Source organism: Camelina sativa, chromosome 8, assembly GCF_030686135.1.
Source record: "Camelina sativa cultivar CO46 ecotype springtype chromosome 8, ASM3068613v1".
NCBI classification, from domain to species: domain Eukaryota; kingdom Viridiplantae; phylum Streptophyta; class Magnoliopsida; order Brassicales; family Brassicaceae; genus Camelina; species Camelina sativa.
The window spans coordinates 22,634,604-22,655,209 of NC_141887.1; the positions used below are offsets into that span (position 1 = coordinate 22,634,604).

Genomic DNA, 20,606 nt, shown 5'->3' on the forward strand with positions numbered 1-20,606 from the left:
CCGTAACCGTATATAACAGTAACCGTTTGAACCGTAACCGTATTTAAACGTAACCGTTTAACTATTTGTTAAACGGTTCTGGTTAATGTTACAAAAATTTCTAACCATAACCGATGATTAATAAACCTTAACCGTGACAACCGTAACCGTGACAACCGTAACCCTGGTCATGCCTATGTATAGCTAATAAAACATGTGTGTTTGTCGTCCATCTTTCTTCTTTAAACCTCAAAATTTGACTCAAACATCAAATTAAGGTCTTGCGATGTCAATCCTTCTTCCTTAGACCCAAAAATAAAAAATTAATGAAAGAATATCAACTCATCTATAAAATCATACACAAAAATATGTTTTACAGGTCATAAAAAATAAAAAGCACAAATGTAGAAAAATAAGATAATTTATGTTTTGCATCAATATTTATAATATTTTAAACTTTTAAAAGGTATTTCGTTTTCGAAATATAAAATTTGAACCTTTTATAAATTTTCAATATTTATAATATTTTAAACTTTTAAAATTTAAAACTTATAATATTTAAAAACTTTTTAAAAGCTAAAACTTTTAGAAGTTTCAATATTTATAATATTTAAACTTTTAAATTTTTTAAATATTATAATATTTTTTTGAAACTGTTTAAAGTTTTAATTTGATCAAATAAAAAACCAGATCAAACCAAACAAAACTTTTAAACTTGGACGCCTGATAAATCAAGCTTTCCTGCTCATTCGTTGTTGGAAGCATATTAATCTTATTTATACTGGTTGTGAACCATTGCCTAAAACATTTCTAGCCGATGTGGGATATTGTGCTTAGTTTTTTGATTTCCATAAATTTAAAATTTGTCTTTTTCTAAAAAATTCTGTAAATTTAAAAAATGTTAATGAATGACATGTCAAATCATGATAGGTTGTTTAAAATAATTTTTAATATATAAAATTCTGGAAATTGTATAAAATGTTAATAAGTGATATGTCAAATTTCTATTGTGTGTTTAAAACCCTATGTGGACGGCCTTAGAAGCTTATAGCTCCTACTTTTTATTAGTATAGATTTTCGTTAACACAAAATGAAATTTTTGAATAGGCGGCAAGATCAGAGCCTCTAAAATGATGCTGGAATCACTGAATCAGACGAGATGAATGCTTCGGCTAACATAGAGATAATTTACTTTCTTTGAGATGAAAGATGATAATTAGTCCAACTCCACTTAATTTCTAAGTGGTGTGTTTTGTGTAATAAAATTACCAATAAATCTGTTTGAGCAAAAGTAACCGGTTCATGAGAGTCTACGGAAAACAAGAAATCTAGGTCAAAAAGCATCTCTTTATTGATCAAGATATTGATAACAAATACAAGAAACAAGCCACAACTAATCAACTAGAACCCTAATCTTGCTCTTAAGTCGGTTGTTGTGGTTTTGCTAAGCTTCTTGTACTTGCTCCTTATTTTCGTCTCCTTCTCCCTTTGAGAGATCTTTTATTTATAAGGTTCCTGAACTCTAATTCCTTGTAGGAACCGCCTTCTTCATTTCTTTTTTCCTTTGATAACTTTCTATTTTATTTATGGTTAGTTTTCAATTGCTTGTCCGTTGTTTGTCCTCCAAGGTAAAGGATTGGGCTTCTTTTATATGTCGTTACGCCTTTTTTGAAGGTTGTTTATGATCCTTAGGAGGTTGTCTAGAACATGAAGAAACTGGAAGCAATGCACTAAGTGATTATGGGCAAGAAGAAGTCGAGAATGACTTGGGTGAGAAGAACAATGCACAAGTCCAACAAGAAGAGGTCGGCTATCCTCAACTTCGACGATCGGTTAGTCAATTAGGCCAACCAAGTTATCTTGATGATTATCTTGTCCTTGCTAATACAGAGTGTGAGAAGCTTCTTCTCTCACTCAATGACGAGCCTATAAATTTTCAAGAAGCAAAGGAGCTGACCATGTGGACAAAATCTTTTGAAGAGGAGATAAGTTAATAACAAGAACAAGACTTGGTTGTTTGTTGAAAAACCACAACGTGTCAAGATCATTGGTCTTAAATAGGTCTCTATGATTAAAAGGAACGTGGATGGCTCCATCAACAAATACAAGGAGAGATTAGTTGCGAAAGGTTATGTGTAACAATCAGGAATTGACTTTAATGAAGTATTTGCACCGGTAGCTTGAGTCGAGACAATAAGACTACTCGTGGGAATATTTGCTTCTCACGGATTGGAAATCCACCACCTCGATGTCAAGTAGAGGTTTTTTTCACGGTGAGCTAAACAAAGACGTCTATGTGTCTCAACAAGAAGGCTTTGGAAAGAAGGGAGAAGAACATAAGGTTTTTAAAATTTCCAAAGCTTTATATGGGTTAAGACAGGCTCCACGAGCGTGGAACACAAAGCTTGATCAAATCTTGAAAGGTTTGAACTTCAAGAAGTGCTACAAGGAGAGTGTCGTGTATCGCAAGGTAGACAGGTAGAAGTTCGTTCTTGTAGTTGTATACGTTGACGATCTTTTTTCACATGGAACTCTCTGGGAGTGATATAGGAGTTCAAGGCTAGTATGTCATCTAAGTTCGAGATGTCAGACATAGGACTACTCACCTATTACCTTGGCATTGAAGTCTATCAAGGAAAGGATGGCATCAAGTTGAAACAAGAAGCATATGAGGGAGGATTCTCAAGGAAGCATGATTAGATCAGTGTAATCTGACTTACATTTCGATGGAGTTTGGATTAAAATTGTCTAAAACAAAAGGAGAACTGGTAGAAGACGTTACCATGTATCGCCGGAGGATCAACTGTTTCGCTTTCTCAGTTGGAGTAGTGAGCAGATACATGGAAGATCCAAGAGAGTCACATGGTGCAGCATTAAAGAAAACTGTGAGATATTTTCAAGGAACACTATCATATGGCCTAGTATTTAAGCGTGGAGGCTCACAAACAATAGTTGGCTACATTGACAGCAGCCATAACACAGATCCTAATGACGGTAAGAGCACGGTGGGTCATGTGTTCTATCTTGGAGAAACACAAATTACATGGTGTTCACAGAAACTGAGAACAGTCGCATTGTCTAGTTCCGAAGCCAAGTTCATGGCTGCAACGGCATCAGCCAAGCAAGGGATATGGTTACAAGATTTGGTGAGTGAAGTTATGGGACAGAATTGTGAGAAGACAACCATATACATCGACAACAAGTCAGCAATAGAGCTCACAGAGAACCTTGTTTTCCACACAGGCCCGGCCCACCCCTAAAGCAGCTAAAGCATCTGCTTTAGGCCACATAATATATACAAATAATTTGGACTAATTAATGAAATAAATTCTTAGCTAAGTTGGTTAGGCTGTACGAGAAATATATACTTTGTCGCGGGTTCAATGCTCCAGATCAGCAGTTTTAATATTTTTTAATTGTTTGTATCATATGCTTACAATTAATATATATTTATAAAATACCATGTATAAAAAATGCTTTAGGCCTCAGTAATTCTAGGACCGGCCCTGTTTCCATAGAAGAAGCAAACACATCAACTAGCGTTACCACTTTTCCGAGAGTGTGTTAAAAATGAGCAAATTGAAGTGGAGTTCGTACCAAGGGAAGATTAGTGTGCAGACATACTAATAAAATCCCTAACAAGAATTCAGTTCAAGACGATGAGGAGTTTGATCGGCGTTCAAGACCTCTCGAAGAAGGACTCGAAGCTTAAGGGGGGGGTGATTGTTGGGTAAAATTCTAGAATGTTTTAACCTAAGATACCCTTAACCAAGGTGGTTTACTAGGATTTAAGAGTTAGCTACTTTGATATGCTCAAATTTATCATAAAGGTACTCTCTCAAATTAAGAGATCATTGTAGTATTTAGGGACCGAATCCAAAAGGACTCTAGACTCACACAATATATTTAATAATCTTTTAATTATGCTAAACAAGACAATATATTGAAACTGCGATGCGAAAATAAAAGTTTTGTAAAATCAAGATAATAAAACGCTAGGCTTAAGGAGTTTCTCAGGAAATCATGGAAAATCAGTTCAATCAATTAAGAAAGCATGATTCAGCAATTAAGCATCGTTCTTGAACTCTAAACACAATTGTAAAATAAATCAGTTCTCACTACAAATATTATCTAAGTTTAAAGGACGAAATCTAATCTCTATGCATAATTCAGGTTAAAAACCAGCTTTGAAAACAAGTTTAGTTTGTTCACAAAATTACTAAATCAAATCTCTTTGTAAGAAGTAATTTTGCTCACCAAATGTTTTTATCAGAAAAATCAATTATATTCTAATATCAATCAGTAATCCTAAGATCTAAATCCAGATGACTAATCAAATATCTAGATTTAAGAACAACCTATGGTGAAGAACAAGAAAGATAATAAATCCAAGTAATAAATCAATCTAACAATTCATGAAATCCTTAATGAGAAACCGTAAACCTAACAAGCAGGTTTACTCAAACATAATTCATGAAACACAAATCATATTATGAATAAATTGCATTAAGTAATTAAAAAAGGAAGTAAAGGAGTTCTGAATCTTCTCTGAAGGGGTTGTGATTCTTCTCTCCAAAAGCTCTCTAAAAATCTCTCTCTCAAATGTTGCAGGGAAAATAAAACATCAGAGTTCTAAGATCCTAAAATCATATATATATATATATATATATATATATATATATATATATATATATATATCTAAAACACGTTAGAGACTTAATTTTGCAAATAGGGAAAACTATGGGGCAGCTTTGCAAAACTTCATAACTTGAGAAACTCGGACTCATCTTGCATTGCATACTGTGTCGATCAATGCAGTCTTCTATACTCGTATCCATGCTTCACAGCTTCAGCCTCAATGCTCGAGTGTGCTCCAAATCCTGTTTTGTTTCATTACGCTCCCATCCGTGCCAATAGGTACCTAGTCCTACAAAGACTCAAAAAGACTCTAAAACACCAAAAAGACTTTAAATAAAACTTATATCATGGCTAAAAACAACTAAAAACCATGATATATCAATTCCCCCAGACTTAGCTCTTGCTTGCCCTCATGCAAATCAAGAACTTAATCTGTGGAAAAAGTTTGAAAACGCAGAAACTCTTTTTCTTTTTAAAATAATGTCATGATCATCCAAACCACAATCCATATGCTTAGCTAACAAATCTGAATCGAACCACCATGTACTTCTCCGTAGACATTCGTAGTATCCCAAATCCAAATCAAATTCCACAACTTCCTCCATTAAGCCTTCATCGCTGGGTTTCATTAATTTCGACCAATGCCAAGAACCTTATAGACTCATTCCCGTACAATACCATTACAATAAAGACAATTTCTTTTACAACATGTGGTACTTTTTCTCTCCCCAAGACTTATTCTATTCTTATCTTCCAACTTCCATTGAGCTTTGCTTTGTTTTTTTCGTATTTTTTTTCTTTTATCAAAAATGTAGGCGAATAGTGGGATCATCGGTAATTTACCTACCCTTCACTTCCAAGCTTTGTGTGATCATTTGACTCAAGAGTAGAATAATGGAGTCACATGTAATAAGGGAGAGGAGTACCCTTTTTTTTTTTTTTGAAATCTTACTTGTCAGGTATGAACGAGGAGTCAAGCCCTATGAACATCAGTCTCCTTGATGAGGTAAAAAGAAAAGCGCAGAAATTAGCTCAGGCTTTGGTGGATTCTGTTGGAAATTTAGATGTCTCTGCTTCACTGGTCTGTCTTTGAAATTTTCATTAGTCGGATTCTGGATTCAACCTACAGCATTAATCAACCAAGATAGTACAATAAAAAGAAAAATCATAGTTCCCAATAAAATTTTTGACTCAATAAAACAATGAGGAGAAGACTTTATTATTGGGTGCCCCTCCAAGTGTTTTCGTCGGAGCCCGTCCCCCCTTCATTCAGAGTTAGAAGCATTGACGTGGGCTATGGAATGTATTCTTTTTGGAGGTTTTTAAAACCGGACCGGTAACTGAACCGGGAAAGCTTCTGGGTCATGAGTCAATATGGTTCCACCGGGGACAACTGGGTTTAATTGATTTTGATGATATTTTTATAAACAATAGGTAAGGATATGTTTTCTATTTTTTTTTCAATGATTAAAACTATGATATAATTGGTTACACCAAATAAAATATTTCAATAATCATAATGTTCTTTTTTAAAGTAATAAACTCAAAGTGTAACAAACTAACCATTACCAATAAAATATTTTTTTCCATTACGTACACTAGGAAAAAAATGAACACCAAATTGATTACCAAAAGATGGACTGATCAAACATCTTTTATTATAAAAACAATTGGTTTCAATAAAGTTACCTTGATTTTAAAGATTTATGGTGTGAGTTGCAGAGAATTCAAATTAAAAGAAAAAAAAAACTAGTATGAAAAGTAAAAAGTTCAATTACGGGAATTTTTATTTTAAGAAATCCTACTACTGCTAAGAATAAAATTAGAAAGGTAATTAATTGCACTCGTTTTTACAAAAAAAGTTAAAACCCGGTTTTATCCGGTTCAATGGTTCACCGGTTTTTGGGTTCAATTTTCTTTGGGTTTTGATATTAACCCAACCCGAATATGTTGCCGGTTCACGGGTTAACGTAGTTAACATGGTTAACGTGGTTCGACCGCCAGTCCGGTCCGGTTTTGAAAACACTGGCTCTCTATATATCTATATATTAACATTTTGTGTTCTTCCCCTATAGTTTTAGTTATTTAAAAATTTATTTACAACCTTAATCTATAGAAAATTTCACAAACCCAATTAATAAGACCAAAATCGTTAAAGTTTATTGCCATAAAATCTCCACAATATCTATAATTTGTTATAATCGATTTTTCCAAAAACAATTCTATCATTTTTCTCCAAATTTACAAAATCAGTAAGATTCTTAAAATATCTCTAATATATCTCTACAAAATAACTGATTGTAAATTAAAGAGTCTTTGGTTATTGAAAGATATTATTTTCATTAGATTCACTACTAACTGAACTACACACACAATCACAAGACCAAGAGAACGTAAACTTCGACAAATACATAAGAAGAAGCTCTGCAAGATATTATATTGCCTTGCTAGGCCGTTGTGGTGGGTGAAGGACGAATCGCTCTTCCAAATCGATGATTTACGTAACGTTGGAAATGTTTGATTACGGCTTGCCTTTGTTCTCGGTTCCATGGGATTAGATAGACGATGAGAGCAAACGCAAAAGAAACTCCTGTGATCATAAACAAACCGCGGAATGTGTAAACCGAGAGAGGATCACACGTATTATCCCCTGTGGATGACATTGATTCTCTACGAAACCACCAGTTCTCCATGGATTTTAGCTTCTCTGTTCTCCTTAACATTGCGATTTCTCTTGACACGTTTTGAACCAATGGAGAACCTTTTTGAAAAACCTGAGAAAGAGAGAGATGGATGAGATGATTGCTATATACAAAATAATGTAATGTAAAGAGGTTAAATTATTTTATACAAATCCAAAGCCGTTGGTGAGGCTTTCGGTTTTGACAATGTAGAATTGTGAAGGGTATCTAGCAACAAGTAGCTTTACGTATGGAACTTCATCGACGATGAACAAGATTGTTCCATTCTTTAGAGCATTTATAAAATCATCAGCTGCCTTTAACCCTTTGTAAGTCGGTCCTTGGAATGTAGGGTTATCATAAACCAGTTTTGCGGCAATTGAGTCAGAAAAGAAACCAATGTTTTCATGAGATTTCAACTGTATTTGTTGAACCGTCATCACTGATGTCAACGTCGCAGTGTAGTTTGAGGTCAGTATAAGCACCGCAAATATCCAAACAATGACCACAAATCTTGACAGACTATGTTCTAGCCTCTCCCCTACATATTAACCAAAAAAATGAAAATGTTAGAGAGAGTTTTTGTAACAAGCAAAATCAAGAAAGTGGATTTGAGTTTTCCTACTTACGATGTGCAAAGACAAGGGTCGAGAACCCAAAGCTTAGCATTGTTCCGATTTGGTGGACATAAGAGCCTTGGAAGTCAGTGTTATCATGCCGCTCTATTAACCAAACTACAGCCCCGGTCAAGATAAAGAACGCTACAATTGTTAGCCATAGACTAAGTGTCATAGGCTTAAAAATAATCCACATGCTTTTGTCTTTGGCAGCCACAACCGCGAGGCCAATATCAGTGAATGGTAATGTAAAATCTACATATGTAGATCTGTTATCAGTAATAGTGATATCTCCAACAGCTACATCATACTTGTCTTTCTGTGGATGAGAAGTAGCAAAACAAAAATAAAATAATGATAACTCTAATGATATATGGAATGAAATACAAACATATAAATGTTAATTAACCTGGTCATAGATTGCATACGCTAGCTCGTTATAGTGATGGTAGTTAAAAGCAACAGGCCAAGGTATGTACTCCAGTTCATAATTGAAAGGTCGAATTGACGTTTCGAAAACTTCTATGCAGTAACCTCTAGCAGCTGTGACTCCTGTTTTTGAATCTGTTTTCACTTCCAATAATTGTGGTCTGAAGTTTCCCGCTGGTACCAAAACTCTCAGCTTCTTCTTTTTACTATGTCTCTCCTTCTTCAAACGGGCTTTCGGAATTCTAGTAGACCCTCCAGGCCATATTATTGTCTCAAGTACATTGGTAGAAGACGATTTTTTTCTTCTATTCTTACTTATGAAACTACCGGAACTCCATAATCCTACACTTCTTTCACCTTGTCCTATCATATTTATAATCTCAAATTTGTATGATATTATTTTTCTATCCATTATTTTGATGTCACCACTCAAACCTTTATGTTTAGTAGTACTTTCTAAGATTCCCTCAAGCAGATGTACCCTTGCTACTTCTGCTGCTCTTGCTAGACTCCAAGCTATATCGTGAGCCCATACGCTACAAACGCTCATCCTCATCACTTCTTCGGGTAGCAAAGATCTCTTCCATCTCAAAGTAAAATTGTTAAGCTCCTTAGTTAATGGAATATAAGACTTGAAACCAATCACACCTTCCATTGCTTCCTTTGATAAATAGTTTGTGTCTTTGAAACTATTCATGCTTCTCGCTGTAAGAATCCATGCATGCCCTTCCTCCATCATTCCTAAGGTCCGAGCACATGGGAAAATAATATTTGCAGTGCTTTCAGAGACATGCGCAACGCAAATCCTTATCCCCAATGTCTTTATCTTTCTTAGGTGCTTCATGATACATTCTTCATTACATGAGACAGAAATTTCAGCCTTGTACTCGATGTGAATACCGTTTTGTTGGAAATGTCCGACCAAAGGTTGTATACTCTCTCTCCAGTCATCATCATCCTCATAGATAAGAACAACAGTTGCCCAATCAAAATTGCGGAATAATGTTGTAATGCCCTTTGCCTCAGAGTCGGTATCATGCTTTGCTTGAATAAAGTAACTATATTTGGTCAAAGTTGAAGAGCTAGGCACTTGGAAAGATATCACTGGAACTTTAGCTTTTTCTCCAAGTTCTGCCAAAATTTTTGCTTCAAGCAACGATTGTCCACCAACAAGTGTTTCCACTTGTTCAGTTTGTAGGAGATCCATGGCTGTTTTAACAATTACATGTCCAAACAGTGATGCAAAATGAAAAGTGAAAACTTTCATCAGGTGATGCAAATCTCATGCCATTAAGCAACATCACATTAAAAATTACTCTTGGCAATGAAACACTATTAGGTTTTGTTTTTTTCTAAAATGTCCAAAATCCTTTTTTGTTTTTGTTAAAATACCACAAGGTTTAAGAAAAAAAAATGATTTTAGTAAGTTTTACTTAACTTGTAAAACGCTTAATTTTGTGGTATATTCGAAAATCTTAACTGACGTATATATGAAACATTTTTTAAAGGCATATGAAACTTAATTAGGGTTTATATGGTATGTCCAAGATTTCATGGTCATTTCATGTTTTGTGTTGGGAATTATAAGATTTCATGGTCATTACATGTTCTGTGTTGGGAATTATAATTTTAAATTAAGATCTTTTAAGATCTTTTGATATTCTTATTTTGTAAGTAACATGAGTAAATTGATTGAGATGAAAATCCCATAAAACTAATATTTTCTATTGGAAAAATAATATTCTCAGTACTTTTTCTTTTAAGTTCCCATATACTTTGATGCATATTAGTTTAGAAAATAAAACAAAACTAAGGTGTATATACCATATAACAAAACTAAGGTTTATTATTATATATTATTATGCCAATTTAGAAGCGTCTTTCACATAGTTTCTTGATTTTTGGTCGTACTAAAACAAAAATACTGAAACGAAGGTTTATATACCATATTATGCCAACATTTTTTTTGTTATGAAAAGCATCTGAATTTATCTTGTTTGTTTCAATTTTTTTAATTTTTTTACAGCATTTTTTTTGAACCTAATTAATTAACCTTTAATATTTTTTATATAACCGGGTGAACTTGAACAGAAAATCAGATAAATCTTCGAACAAAGCTAAGTTCAAAGCGTCTGAAGGACATGTTACATTACCATAAGGCGTTCCAGTGTCAACTACAACTGATTTTTTACTAGCAAGATTTAAATCATGGTCTTGACATTTTAATACCGCATTGACTTATCTATCTCCACAACGATACTTACTTATCTTGTTGTTCCAAAGAAAATAATCTAAGACGCATGCATCAAAGGTAAATGCAGAAAAGAACACAAAGGTGTATTGGACTTACCTGCCGCTAGAGCTTGGAGAGGGTCACCATGAGAGTCTCTGGATAAGACAGAGACTCTTGTTCTATAGCCATTATTGACATGATAGAAATCAGAAAGTGCCATGGAAATTGAATTTCTCACAACCTTTCCTTCCATTGAACCCATGTCCACCACCAGTCCTATATGAACGTCTTCATACATTGATGAAACTCTATCTACATCACCCTTTTGATGAGTTTTGCCGCATGTTATAGACACAAACGCAATGGACAGGATGAAGAACATAATAAGATGAAAATAATTGGTATGCATCATACAATTTTCCATCTTGGTGAAGCGTTTGTGTTCTTGCCAATGCTTGTAATTAGCTACTATATAATCTATTCCCGACATCAAATTTAGTTCAAGATTCCAAATATTTTAATATTAGTTCACTATAATTGGTCTAATTAAGTATATCATCATGTAGTAATTAAGTATATCATCATGTATTAATTAAGTACTCGGGAGACATAATTGGTCTAAGGTCGTAATGACAAAGTTTTCATTAAAGTTGACTTTCATGGATCGGAGTCCTAGGTTTGATCAGATCCCATATACACCTGTAAACTGTAGAAGTCAATCCATCACGAAACTGTATGGAATACTTCAGGTGCAAAAAGATTTTTTCTTTCCCGTTCATGGCTTATATATGTTGACATAGCCAAAACCCGCGGACTGGTCTGGCTCGTCCCTGAAAAATACTGGACTCGAACTTAAATATATATGTCCAGAAAAAAATTGGGCCTTTTGGGTTCAGCACGTTTGGGCTATAAGGTTTTTCGGGCTTAATCTGACCAGGTTCGGGCCAGCCCGAAAAACTCTTTAACAAATATATTTGTACTTTTTTGTTAACATTTTTATTTGATTGCAATATTTGATTAATAATTTATTGTAAATAAAGTTTAAAAATCTAATCCTAGTTTACATATTTAATTAATAACCTTGCTTAATACTTTTAAAATTTTTATTTATGATATTTTATATAAATTATATATTGTTTTATTTGGTTAAAGTAAAAAAATTTATTTAGTTTTAAACTTTTTCTTTTAAATTAAGTTGGTTGTAGTAAATATAGATGATTTATTAAAATTTTGATTGATTTGTTTTACAGTGCATCTTTAAATACTGCTTTTTAAAACTTATAAGTTTGAATTATTGATCTGTAACATAAGCTCGAAAAAGCCTGAAAAGTCTTGTAGCCCTGTTAGAGCTGAATTCGGACTTTGAAATATAGGCTCGAAAATATTTTGGGCCGGGCCGGGCCGGACTCAAACATATGTGGGCTTTTTAAGTTTCGGGTCGGACCAGCCCGATTGACATCCCTAATTGACCCCTCCTTTTTCAATTTATATTAGGTGTTTTTGGATTTAAGAATATTAGTATAGCATATATATGGGAATGATACATTAGTAAATAATATCTTTTGTAAACACAATATATATATTGTAACCCTACTATCTAATAATACTATTAACCTTCTATTCACAAATGGTATCAGAGTTTCACTGTACCCAAAACGAGAAAAAAAAAAAAAAAATTAGCCGTTGTCTCTTTGCTTCACCATGTCGTCCACTTCGAGTGAAACCATCGCTGTCTCTGACACACAGAATATCACTTCTATCAATATGACGAATGTCAACAAACTCAAGAACACCAACTTCCTAATGTGGAGCCGACAGGTTCGTGCACTTCTTGATGGCTATGACCTCACAGGCTACGTTGACGACACTATTGTTGTCCTGCCTCCGACCGTCACCAATGCTGTTGTCACTAATGCTAATCCAGACTACAAGATCTGGACTCGTTCGGATCGCCTTATTTATAGCACTCTTCTCGGTGCTATCTCTGACTCCGTCCAGCCGCTTCTCTCCACCACCAACATGTCGGCTGAGATCTGGTCCACTCTCCAGGCGATCTTGGTAACCCCTAGCCGCTCTCATGTCCAACAGGTGAAGCAACATATCAATGTGTGGACCAAGGGTGATAGGTCTATTGAAGAATATATTCAAGGTGTCATCTGGGTCATCCCATGGTGTCCGAGGATCAGCTTGAGAAGATCTTTGCGGGTCTTCCTGAAGATTACAATCGCGTGGTTGATCAACTTGAAGGACGTGAGAGGTGTCCCTATCTTTCTAAGGTGCTCAAAAAACTGATACATCAAGAGAACAAGCTGAAGGCACTCATACCAGCGTCTTCATTGCTTCCGGTGTTCGCTCATGAAGTTAAGTATCATGGCAAGAGCCACAATAGCGAACAGTCATGGCCATCACCCCGAGGTAACCAAACATGGCAACAACGACAATTTCCGCCGCGTTCATCAAACATTCAATCTCGTGGTGGATATCAAGGACGGTGTCAGCTTTGCGGTGTACATGGGCATAGCGCTAAACATTGCTCCCAATTGCAACTCCGACTGCACCATACATGTCTCATTCCTCCTCACCAATGGCACCGGTTTCATGGCAAACTCGTGCTCATTTGGACGCTGCTTCTCCCGCCAACAACAACAATTGGCTTCTTGATAGGTGCTACACATCATCTCACGACCGATTTAAACAACCTCTCACTCCATCAACTCTATAATGGCGATGAAGAGGTCACTATTGCTGATGCATGACTCCGTTCTTCCCATCTCGCATACGGGTTCCACTTCCCTTTCCATTCCTTCTAAAAACCTTCTCTTACATGATGTTCTTTATGTTCCTAACGTTGCTAAAAACATTATCTCTGTTTACCGTTTTTGCAATTCTAATCAACTGTTTGTGGAATCTTTCCTGCTCTTTTTCAGGTGAAGGATCTTAGAACGGGGAACTAGTTGCACCAAGGGAGAACCAAGAATGATCCGTACGAGTGGTCAGTCCCCAAACACACACCCATCTCTTTCTTTGCTTCACCTTCACCAAGAGCTTCACTTCCTTCATGGCATTCCCGATTTGGCCACCCATATCACCTCCTATTTTACAATCTATTATTTTGAAATTTGCTTTAGCTTGTTCTAGTTCAACAAATAAACAATTTCCCTGTTCTCATTGCCTTATCAACAAAAGTCATAAACTTCCTTTCTACACAAACACTATCACTTCTACCAAACCACTTTAATATCTTTATTTTGATGTCTGGATGTCTCCCATAATTTTACACGACAATTTCAAATATTACTTGGTGATTGTCGATCATTTTACTCGGTACACATGGTTATATCCCTTGACGCAAAAATCACAAGTGAAGGACATGTTTATTTCATTCAAATCCTTGGTCGAAAACCGGTTTCAAAGCAAAATTGGCACATTGTATTTGGATAATGGCGGGGAGTTTGTGGCGTTGCGGTCGTTCTTGTTAGCTCACGGGATCTCTCATTTCACCACGCCGCCACACACACCTGAACATAACGGAGTTTCTAAACGAAAACACTGCCACGTCGTCGAGATGGGACTTACACTTCTCCATCAAGCGTTGGTTCCCAAATTTTACTGGCCATATGCTTTTGGTACGGCTGTGTATTTAATCAACCGCATGCCTACTCCGGTGATCGGAGACATCTCTCCCTATGCAAAGTTGTTTCAGCAATCACCAAACAACTTGAAGCTGCGGGTGTTTGGTAGCTTATGCTTCCCTTGGCTCCGTTCCTATAATACTCACAAGCTTCAGTATCGGTCTCTTCCTTGTATCTTCATGGTGTATTCAACCACACAAAGTGCTTATTTGTGTCTCGACCTCACTACTAGTTGTTGTGACACCCCGGCTTGCGGAGAGGTTTAAAAGAATTGATTTGGCCACCTATATCACCAAAGTGCACTTATCTTTTCGGTAAAAGGTCCTGAGAAAACTCCAGAGTTAAGCGTGCTTGAGCTGGAGTAGTCTCAATGGATGACCTTCTAGGAAGTGATTGTCGGAACTGTGCGAGTGAGGACAAAACATAGGAAAAGATCATGTGGTGATTTGTGGGGACGGTAACAAGTCTTTAAAACCTCCTGGACGTAGCAACCTGACCGTCAGATATGAATGGGCTCACGGGCCTAGTGAGAAGACGTGAGGCCCATTAAGAAAGGTGGGCCTATAGAGTGGGATTGGATATGGGGCCCACTGAAAGGTGGCGGTCGAGGCGTTACAAAATCATACTTCGTATGGGTTTTCAAAATTCACTTGCAAATACTTGAGTATTTATCTAAAGACGAGGTTTAGACGTTGTCTATGTCCTTTTTACGTTGATATCATTGTCATTGGCAGCCACATCGACCTCATTCACAGTTTCATTGATGCTTTTTCCCGTCGGTTCTCCTTGAAATCACCAACAGACTTGCGTTATTTTCTTGGCATTGAAGCAACCCGAACGTCTAAAGGTCTTCATCTTATGCTGAAGAAATACATCATCAATCTTCTCTCCAAAACACACATGCTACATGCCAAAGACAAACTCGTTACTACGCCTATGTCTCTATCGCCATCTGTAATGCCTACGTCCAATGATCTCTATGATAAACCTGCAGAGTATTGAATGGTTGTTGGGAGTCTTCAGTATTTTTCCTTCACGAGGTCGGACATTGCTTTTGCTGTCAACAGGTTGTCTCAGTTCATGCATTCTCCCACTGTTCTCCATTGGCAGGCGGCAAAACAGGGGGTTCTTTATCTCGTCGGCACCGTCTCCCACGGCCTGCTACTTCGTCCATGAACACCATTGACATTACATGCATATTCGGATGCAACATGGGGTGGTGATAACACATATATGGTCTCCACAAATGCATATGACGTCTACCTTGGTACCACTCCGATTGTATGGTCTTCCAAGAAATTGAAGGGTGTGACTCGCTCCTCCACGGAATCCGAGTATTGCGCGGTTGCCAGTGCTACCTCCAAAATCATGTGGATCTGTTCCTTACTCACCAAGCTTGGGGTCACATTACCATCCTCTCCCGTCGTGTACTGTGATAATATAGGACCACATACCTTTGTGCCAATCATGTGTTCCATTTGCGAATGAAGCACATCGCCATCGATTTTCATTTGTTCGGGAACAAGTCCAAGCTGGTGCTCTACGTGTTGTTCATGTCTCCACTGATGACCAGCTCGTGGATGTTTAACGAAACCGTTTCCACGACCACGCTTCATTGAACTATTCAACAAGATTGGAGTGACTCAAGCCCCTCTATCTTGAGGGGATGTCTATGATATATATGGAAATGATACATTCATAAATAATATCTCTTGTAAACACAGTATATATATTGTAACCCTACTGTCTAATAATACTATTCACCCTCCATTCATAAAATTACAGTAAAGTAGAAAACATTTTACCTTTTCTATATTCAAAACATAACTCAATTATAAATTTTGAATAATTCAACCAAGTAAAAGATACTGCAAAATATTAATGTTCACAAAATCTAAATAAATTTAATTTGTTGTAAGAAAAACTTGTAAAAAATAACAATTGAGTCAAACAGAAAAATCTCTAAAACAGCTAACATATTGAAACAGAACGAATAGTAAAGATGGTTATACATCTTTTTTTGGCTCCTACTGGTAACCATTAGAAGACTAAAAAGAAAATAAACAAAAAGAACAATGCAGAATGGAATAAACTGTTTTTTGAGGAATGAAAAGAAAATCTGCAGAGAATGAACTAAATAGTAAATGGTAACCAAACAATAAAAATATCTTTTTAAATATATTAAATAATAAATAAATCAAATTCAATGATAATACTAATACTACTTCTAATGTATATACAATGAATTTTACATTTGTTTTTAAAAAAAATATGTAAATTAAATTTTAGATATGTCATATTAAATATTAATATCTAATATTAACCTACAATACAATTTTAAAGGTAATTTATTTTTTTTTTTAGTTTTTATTTACGATATAAACATAAGTCTCTTAAATTTATTTTACTATTCATATATGGTTTTCAAATAGCCTTAAAATTAGTTTAACATAAAATTCATATCAAAATTATTTTTTTTGTCAATTCATTATGAAAATAGAAAAATTATTATATTAGAAAATTAAATATTATTAATAAAATTATTTTTTATTTATTTTAAAATATAAAAACGGATTTTAATATTTGTTCTTTTTTTCTGTTCCATTTGTTCCTCATCAATTTTGGGGAGGAACACTTTTGTTCTATTGTTCCTCCTCATTCTTTTTCTAAAATTTGGTCACCAATTGAATCCATAATATACTAATCAATTAAGCCAACTATTATATGTCTATTTATTTTCACTATTGCATACTTTATTTAATCACTAAAATTGTTGGTTCAAGAAACTTCTCAAATAAAAAATATATTATATAGTATACTAATCAATGATATATCATCGCAATAGTGTATGACCAACCATGGAGAGAACCTCGACTCCGCCCTCCTCCCTTATGGAGAGAACCTTGCATCCAACCTCCTCCACCATAAAGAGAACCTTGACTCCGCCTTCCTCCCTTGGAGAGATAACCTTGTATGCGTCCAACCTCCTCTACCATGGAGAGAACCTTGGCTCTGCCCTCTTCATGTGTTGAGAGAACATGTTCACGTCTTTTAGCTATCTCAAAGTGGCATGCTCCGCAACCAATGAAACTAAAAGCCTTTTTCCAACGTCATAAAATATTTTGATAGTAACTAATGTTAAATTTCCCAATGTATTCGGGAGGTGTCTTTGACACATCATGATGTAGCCTCAGTCTCCGAGCTCCTATAGATCTATCAAGAACGGTTTATGGTTTTCCAATCTATCTATCTATGTTTGTTGTAAGCTTGTGTTTGATTAGCGTATTTTATCCAACCATTTAGGTTGATAAGGTTCTACTTATTTTATAAAATATATAATCTCCTTATAATTATTTTTTAAAAAACCATTTAATTTTTGTAATTTTTTTATAATTATCTTTTTACATTATTAATTTGTTTAATTTTTTTTTTGTTTTTTGTCATAATCTCAAATCCTTCCTATTAAATATTAGTTTTTACACATGTCAAAATCTCAGATTAATAACTTAACACATGTCAAAATCCCAGATTAATAACTTGACACATGTCAAAATCCTGTTAATGACTAACTTTCAAAACCCAACTTTATATAATAAGATTTAGTTTGTTATAGACTAAGATGCATAGATTGTGTTTAATATAAGTTTGTAACTATTTAAGACAAAGTGTTTAAAAATTAAAATATGGTTTATTATAATGATACAAATAGTTAAATTGTATTAAAAATAGATATAATGAATTTCAAATTCGTTTTAAAAAAATTATTAAAATATATAAATAATTACTCATATTTAAATTACTATCAATTTATTTATTATTTTTACCTGCGTATTCACGCGGACCTTATCTAGTATATATATATATATTCCCGACATCAAATTTAGTTCAAGATTCCAAATATTTTAGAATTAGTTTTCTATATCCTCATGTATTAATTAAGTCCACGGGAGACATAATTGGTCTAAGGTCACAATGACAAGGTTTGTCATTAAAGTTGACTTTTTATAGCTAGGTCGGAGTCCTAGGTTTGATCAGATCCCATATACACCTGTAAAATGTATACATTATACATCATATAATGAAGTCAATTCATTACCCAGTTGTGGGGGATATACTTTAGTTGCAATTTTTTCCTCATCTTTGGCTCTCACTATATGCTCATGTCAAAATAGTTATACGCATATCCTTGATGACTCTATAGGTCACACTTAAAGTCGATGCAAAGATTTCTCGTGACCATATGTATATGGTTTCATATATTTATAGTTAAATTAGTTAATTAGCTTTGGTTATAGTCATTTTTTTTGCAAAAAGTGTCTTGAAGACATATTAGTAGAGATAGTTTAAAATTTTTGATGTTAATTTGTGATATTTTACTTGATTTAAATTTTCGATTATAAGGCAAAAAGGTACGAGTAGAATAGATTGAAATATAGATTTGTCGTCGTTATACTTGCATGTACATCTGCTACATCATTGACTATATAAAGAAACAAAGTAGACCACTGTGTCAACACTTGTGGTGGACGAATCTTTTTGCCACTAATTGGGTGGTTGTTATTTCTAAAAGAATTTAGTATTTTTATTAATATTTATGTAAGCTTTATAACAAACAAAAAAATTGTCAATTTTGGTCGCAAGTTGCAACCCCTCCCAAGTCCCAACGCGATTCAGCGAGGCTGTCCTGCACCAGACAAGCCTACCAATTTAGGAAATTATATGTTAAGCTGACCTTTTTTTTTTTTTTTGAAAAAGAGTTAATTGTTAAGCTGACTTTGATTGATATATTATTTCTAACGGGATACGTTACATCATTTTTATTAATTTTGTACTTTACTAATTGCGCTTACGTTTTGCGGTGATTACAACTTCATTTGTATCGAAGCTTTAATAATTAATAATTAATTATTTTCTACTTTTCCTGTAACAGTTAAAAAAAAAAACCTCATATGCATTGGTTTATATAAGATTGCATGAAAAAATCACGTGAAAGCCATAATTCACCAATCTAACAACACCACGCACTCGACTCTTAGGACTCATACCATCTGGTTCATTGCACGTTGCCCTATAACGCAATAGGAAATCCCTACGACCCTACGACCCTACCCATCAGTCAAAATCCTCGAGATAATGAATGGCTCCATATACCCTCTTTTTTGACTGATGCGTAGGTCAAACTTATAATATTTCTTTCGACCTCAAACATAGTTGTTACCATTCGTTCAACCTCAAAAAGAGATAAAGAGGAGAAGGTTATCAATCTAATGGTTGGATAAAATAGGCTAATCAAACACAAGCCTACAACAAACAAAGATAGATTAGAAAAACATAAATCATTGTTGATAGATCCATAGGAGCTTGAAGACAGAGACTACATCATGGTGTATCAAAGAAACTTCCATGAAATGCATTGAGAAATTTAACATTAGTTACTATCAAAAGATTTTGTGATGTTGGAAAAGAGTCTTTAGTTTCATTGGGTGCTGGAGCAAGTCACTTTGAGATATCTAAAAGACGTGAACATGTTCTCTCCACACAGGGGGAAGGCAGAGCCGAGATTCTCTCTATGGTGGAAGAGGTTGGACGCAAGGTTATCTCCCCAAGCGAGGAAAGTGTGGGAGGTTGGACACAAGGTTCTCTCCATGGTTAGTCATACACTATTGTGAAGTAACTTATTTTTTATTCAAAATTTTTTTTGAGCCAACAATTTTAGTGATTAAAGAAACTATGCAAAAGTGAAAGTAAAGAGACATACAATAGTTGGCTTAATTTATTCATAGATATTTTATAGGTGGTGATAAATAATATATTTGTAACATACAGTATACCTAGGTGTAAAAAATACACTTTTAATGGTAACATACATAAAAGATTTGTATATGGATATAAATCAGTGTATTATAGCAAAAAAAAAAAGAATAATAAGATGTACAATAAATTTTAATATATTTTTATTAAATTAATTTTATTTACAAAACTTTAAACCCGCACATCGGGCGGGTCCTTATCTAATATATATATCTATATATATATGTGTTATAGTATACTAAATTTGACATATTTAACATTAAATTTAATATATTAAACTTCTTCTACTGCAAAAAAAATATTTTTTAATATAATCACACTAATCAACTAGAAAGGGAATTTGTTAACTAAAAACAAAAAATTTAAAATTGCCGTACCTTTACGAAAAAAGAAATGTATAACCTATGTAAGAAAAAGAAAAAAAAAATAATGTTTAAAGAAGGTAGAAGTTTTGTAAAGGTAAAAAGGGTAGAGGTAGTAAGATATTATATAAAATATTTACAAAATTATTCATATGATTATATGGAAGATTTACATATCTTTTAGATATCCTCTTATAGAAACCGAGTTGTTGTTTTGTTTGCAA

The 20,606-nt window shown here is 34.5% G+C and overlaps 1 protein-coding gene across 1 annotated transcript; it reads right to left on the bottom strand.

Annotated features, from left to right (window-relative positions):
• Positions 1 to 6,895: 6,895 nt before the first annotated feature.
• Positions 6,896 to 11,001, bottom strand: LOC104709711 (glutamate receptor 1.4-like). The gene is made up of 5 exons (XM_010426278.2): positions 10,695 to 11,001; positions 8,325 to 9,553; positions 7,928 to 8,234; positions 7,469 to 7,839; positions 6,896 to 7,391 (listed from the first exon to the last, which is right to left on the bottom strand). Exons 1-5 carry the CDS (start codon positions 10,999 to 11,001, stop codon positions 7,065 to 7,067), a joined length of 2,541 nt encoding a protein of 846 aa, XP_010424580.2. The 3' UTR covers positions 6,896 to 7,064.
• Between the last annotated feature and the right edge of the window lie 9,605 nt (positions 11,002 to 20,606).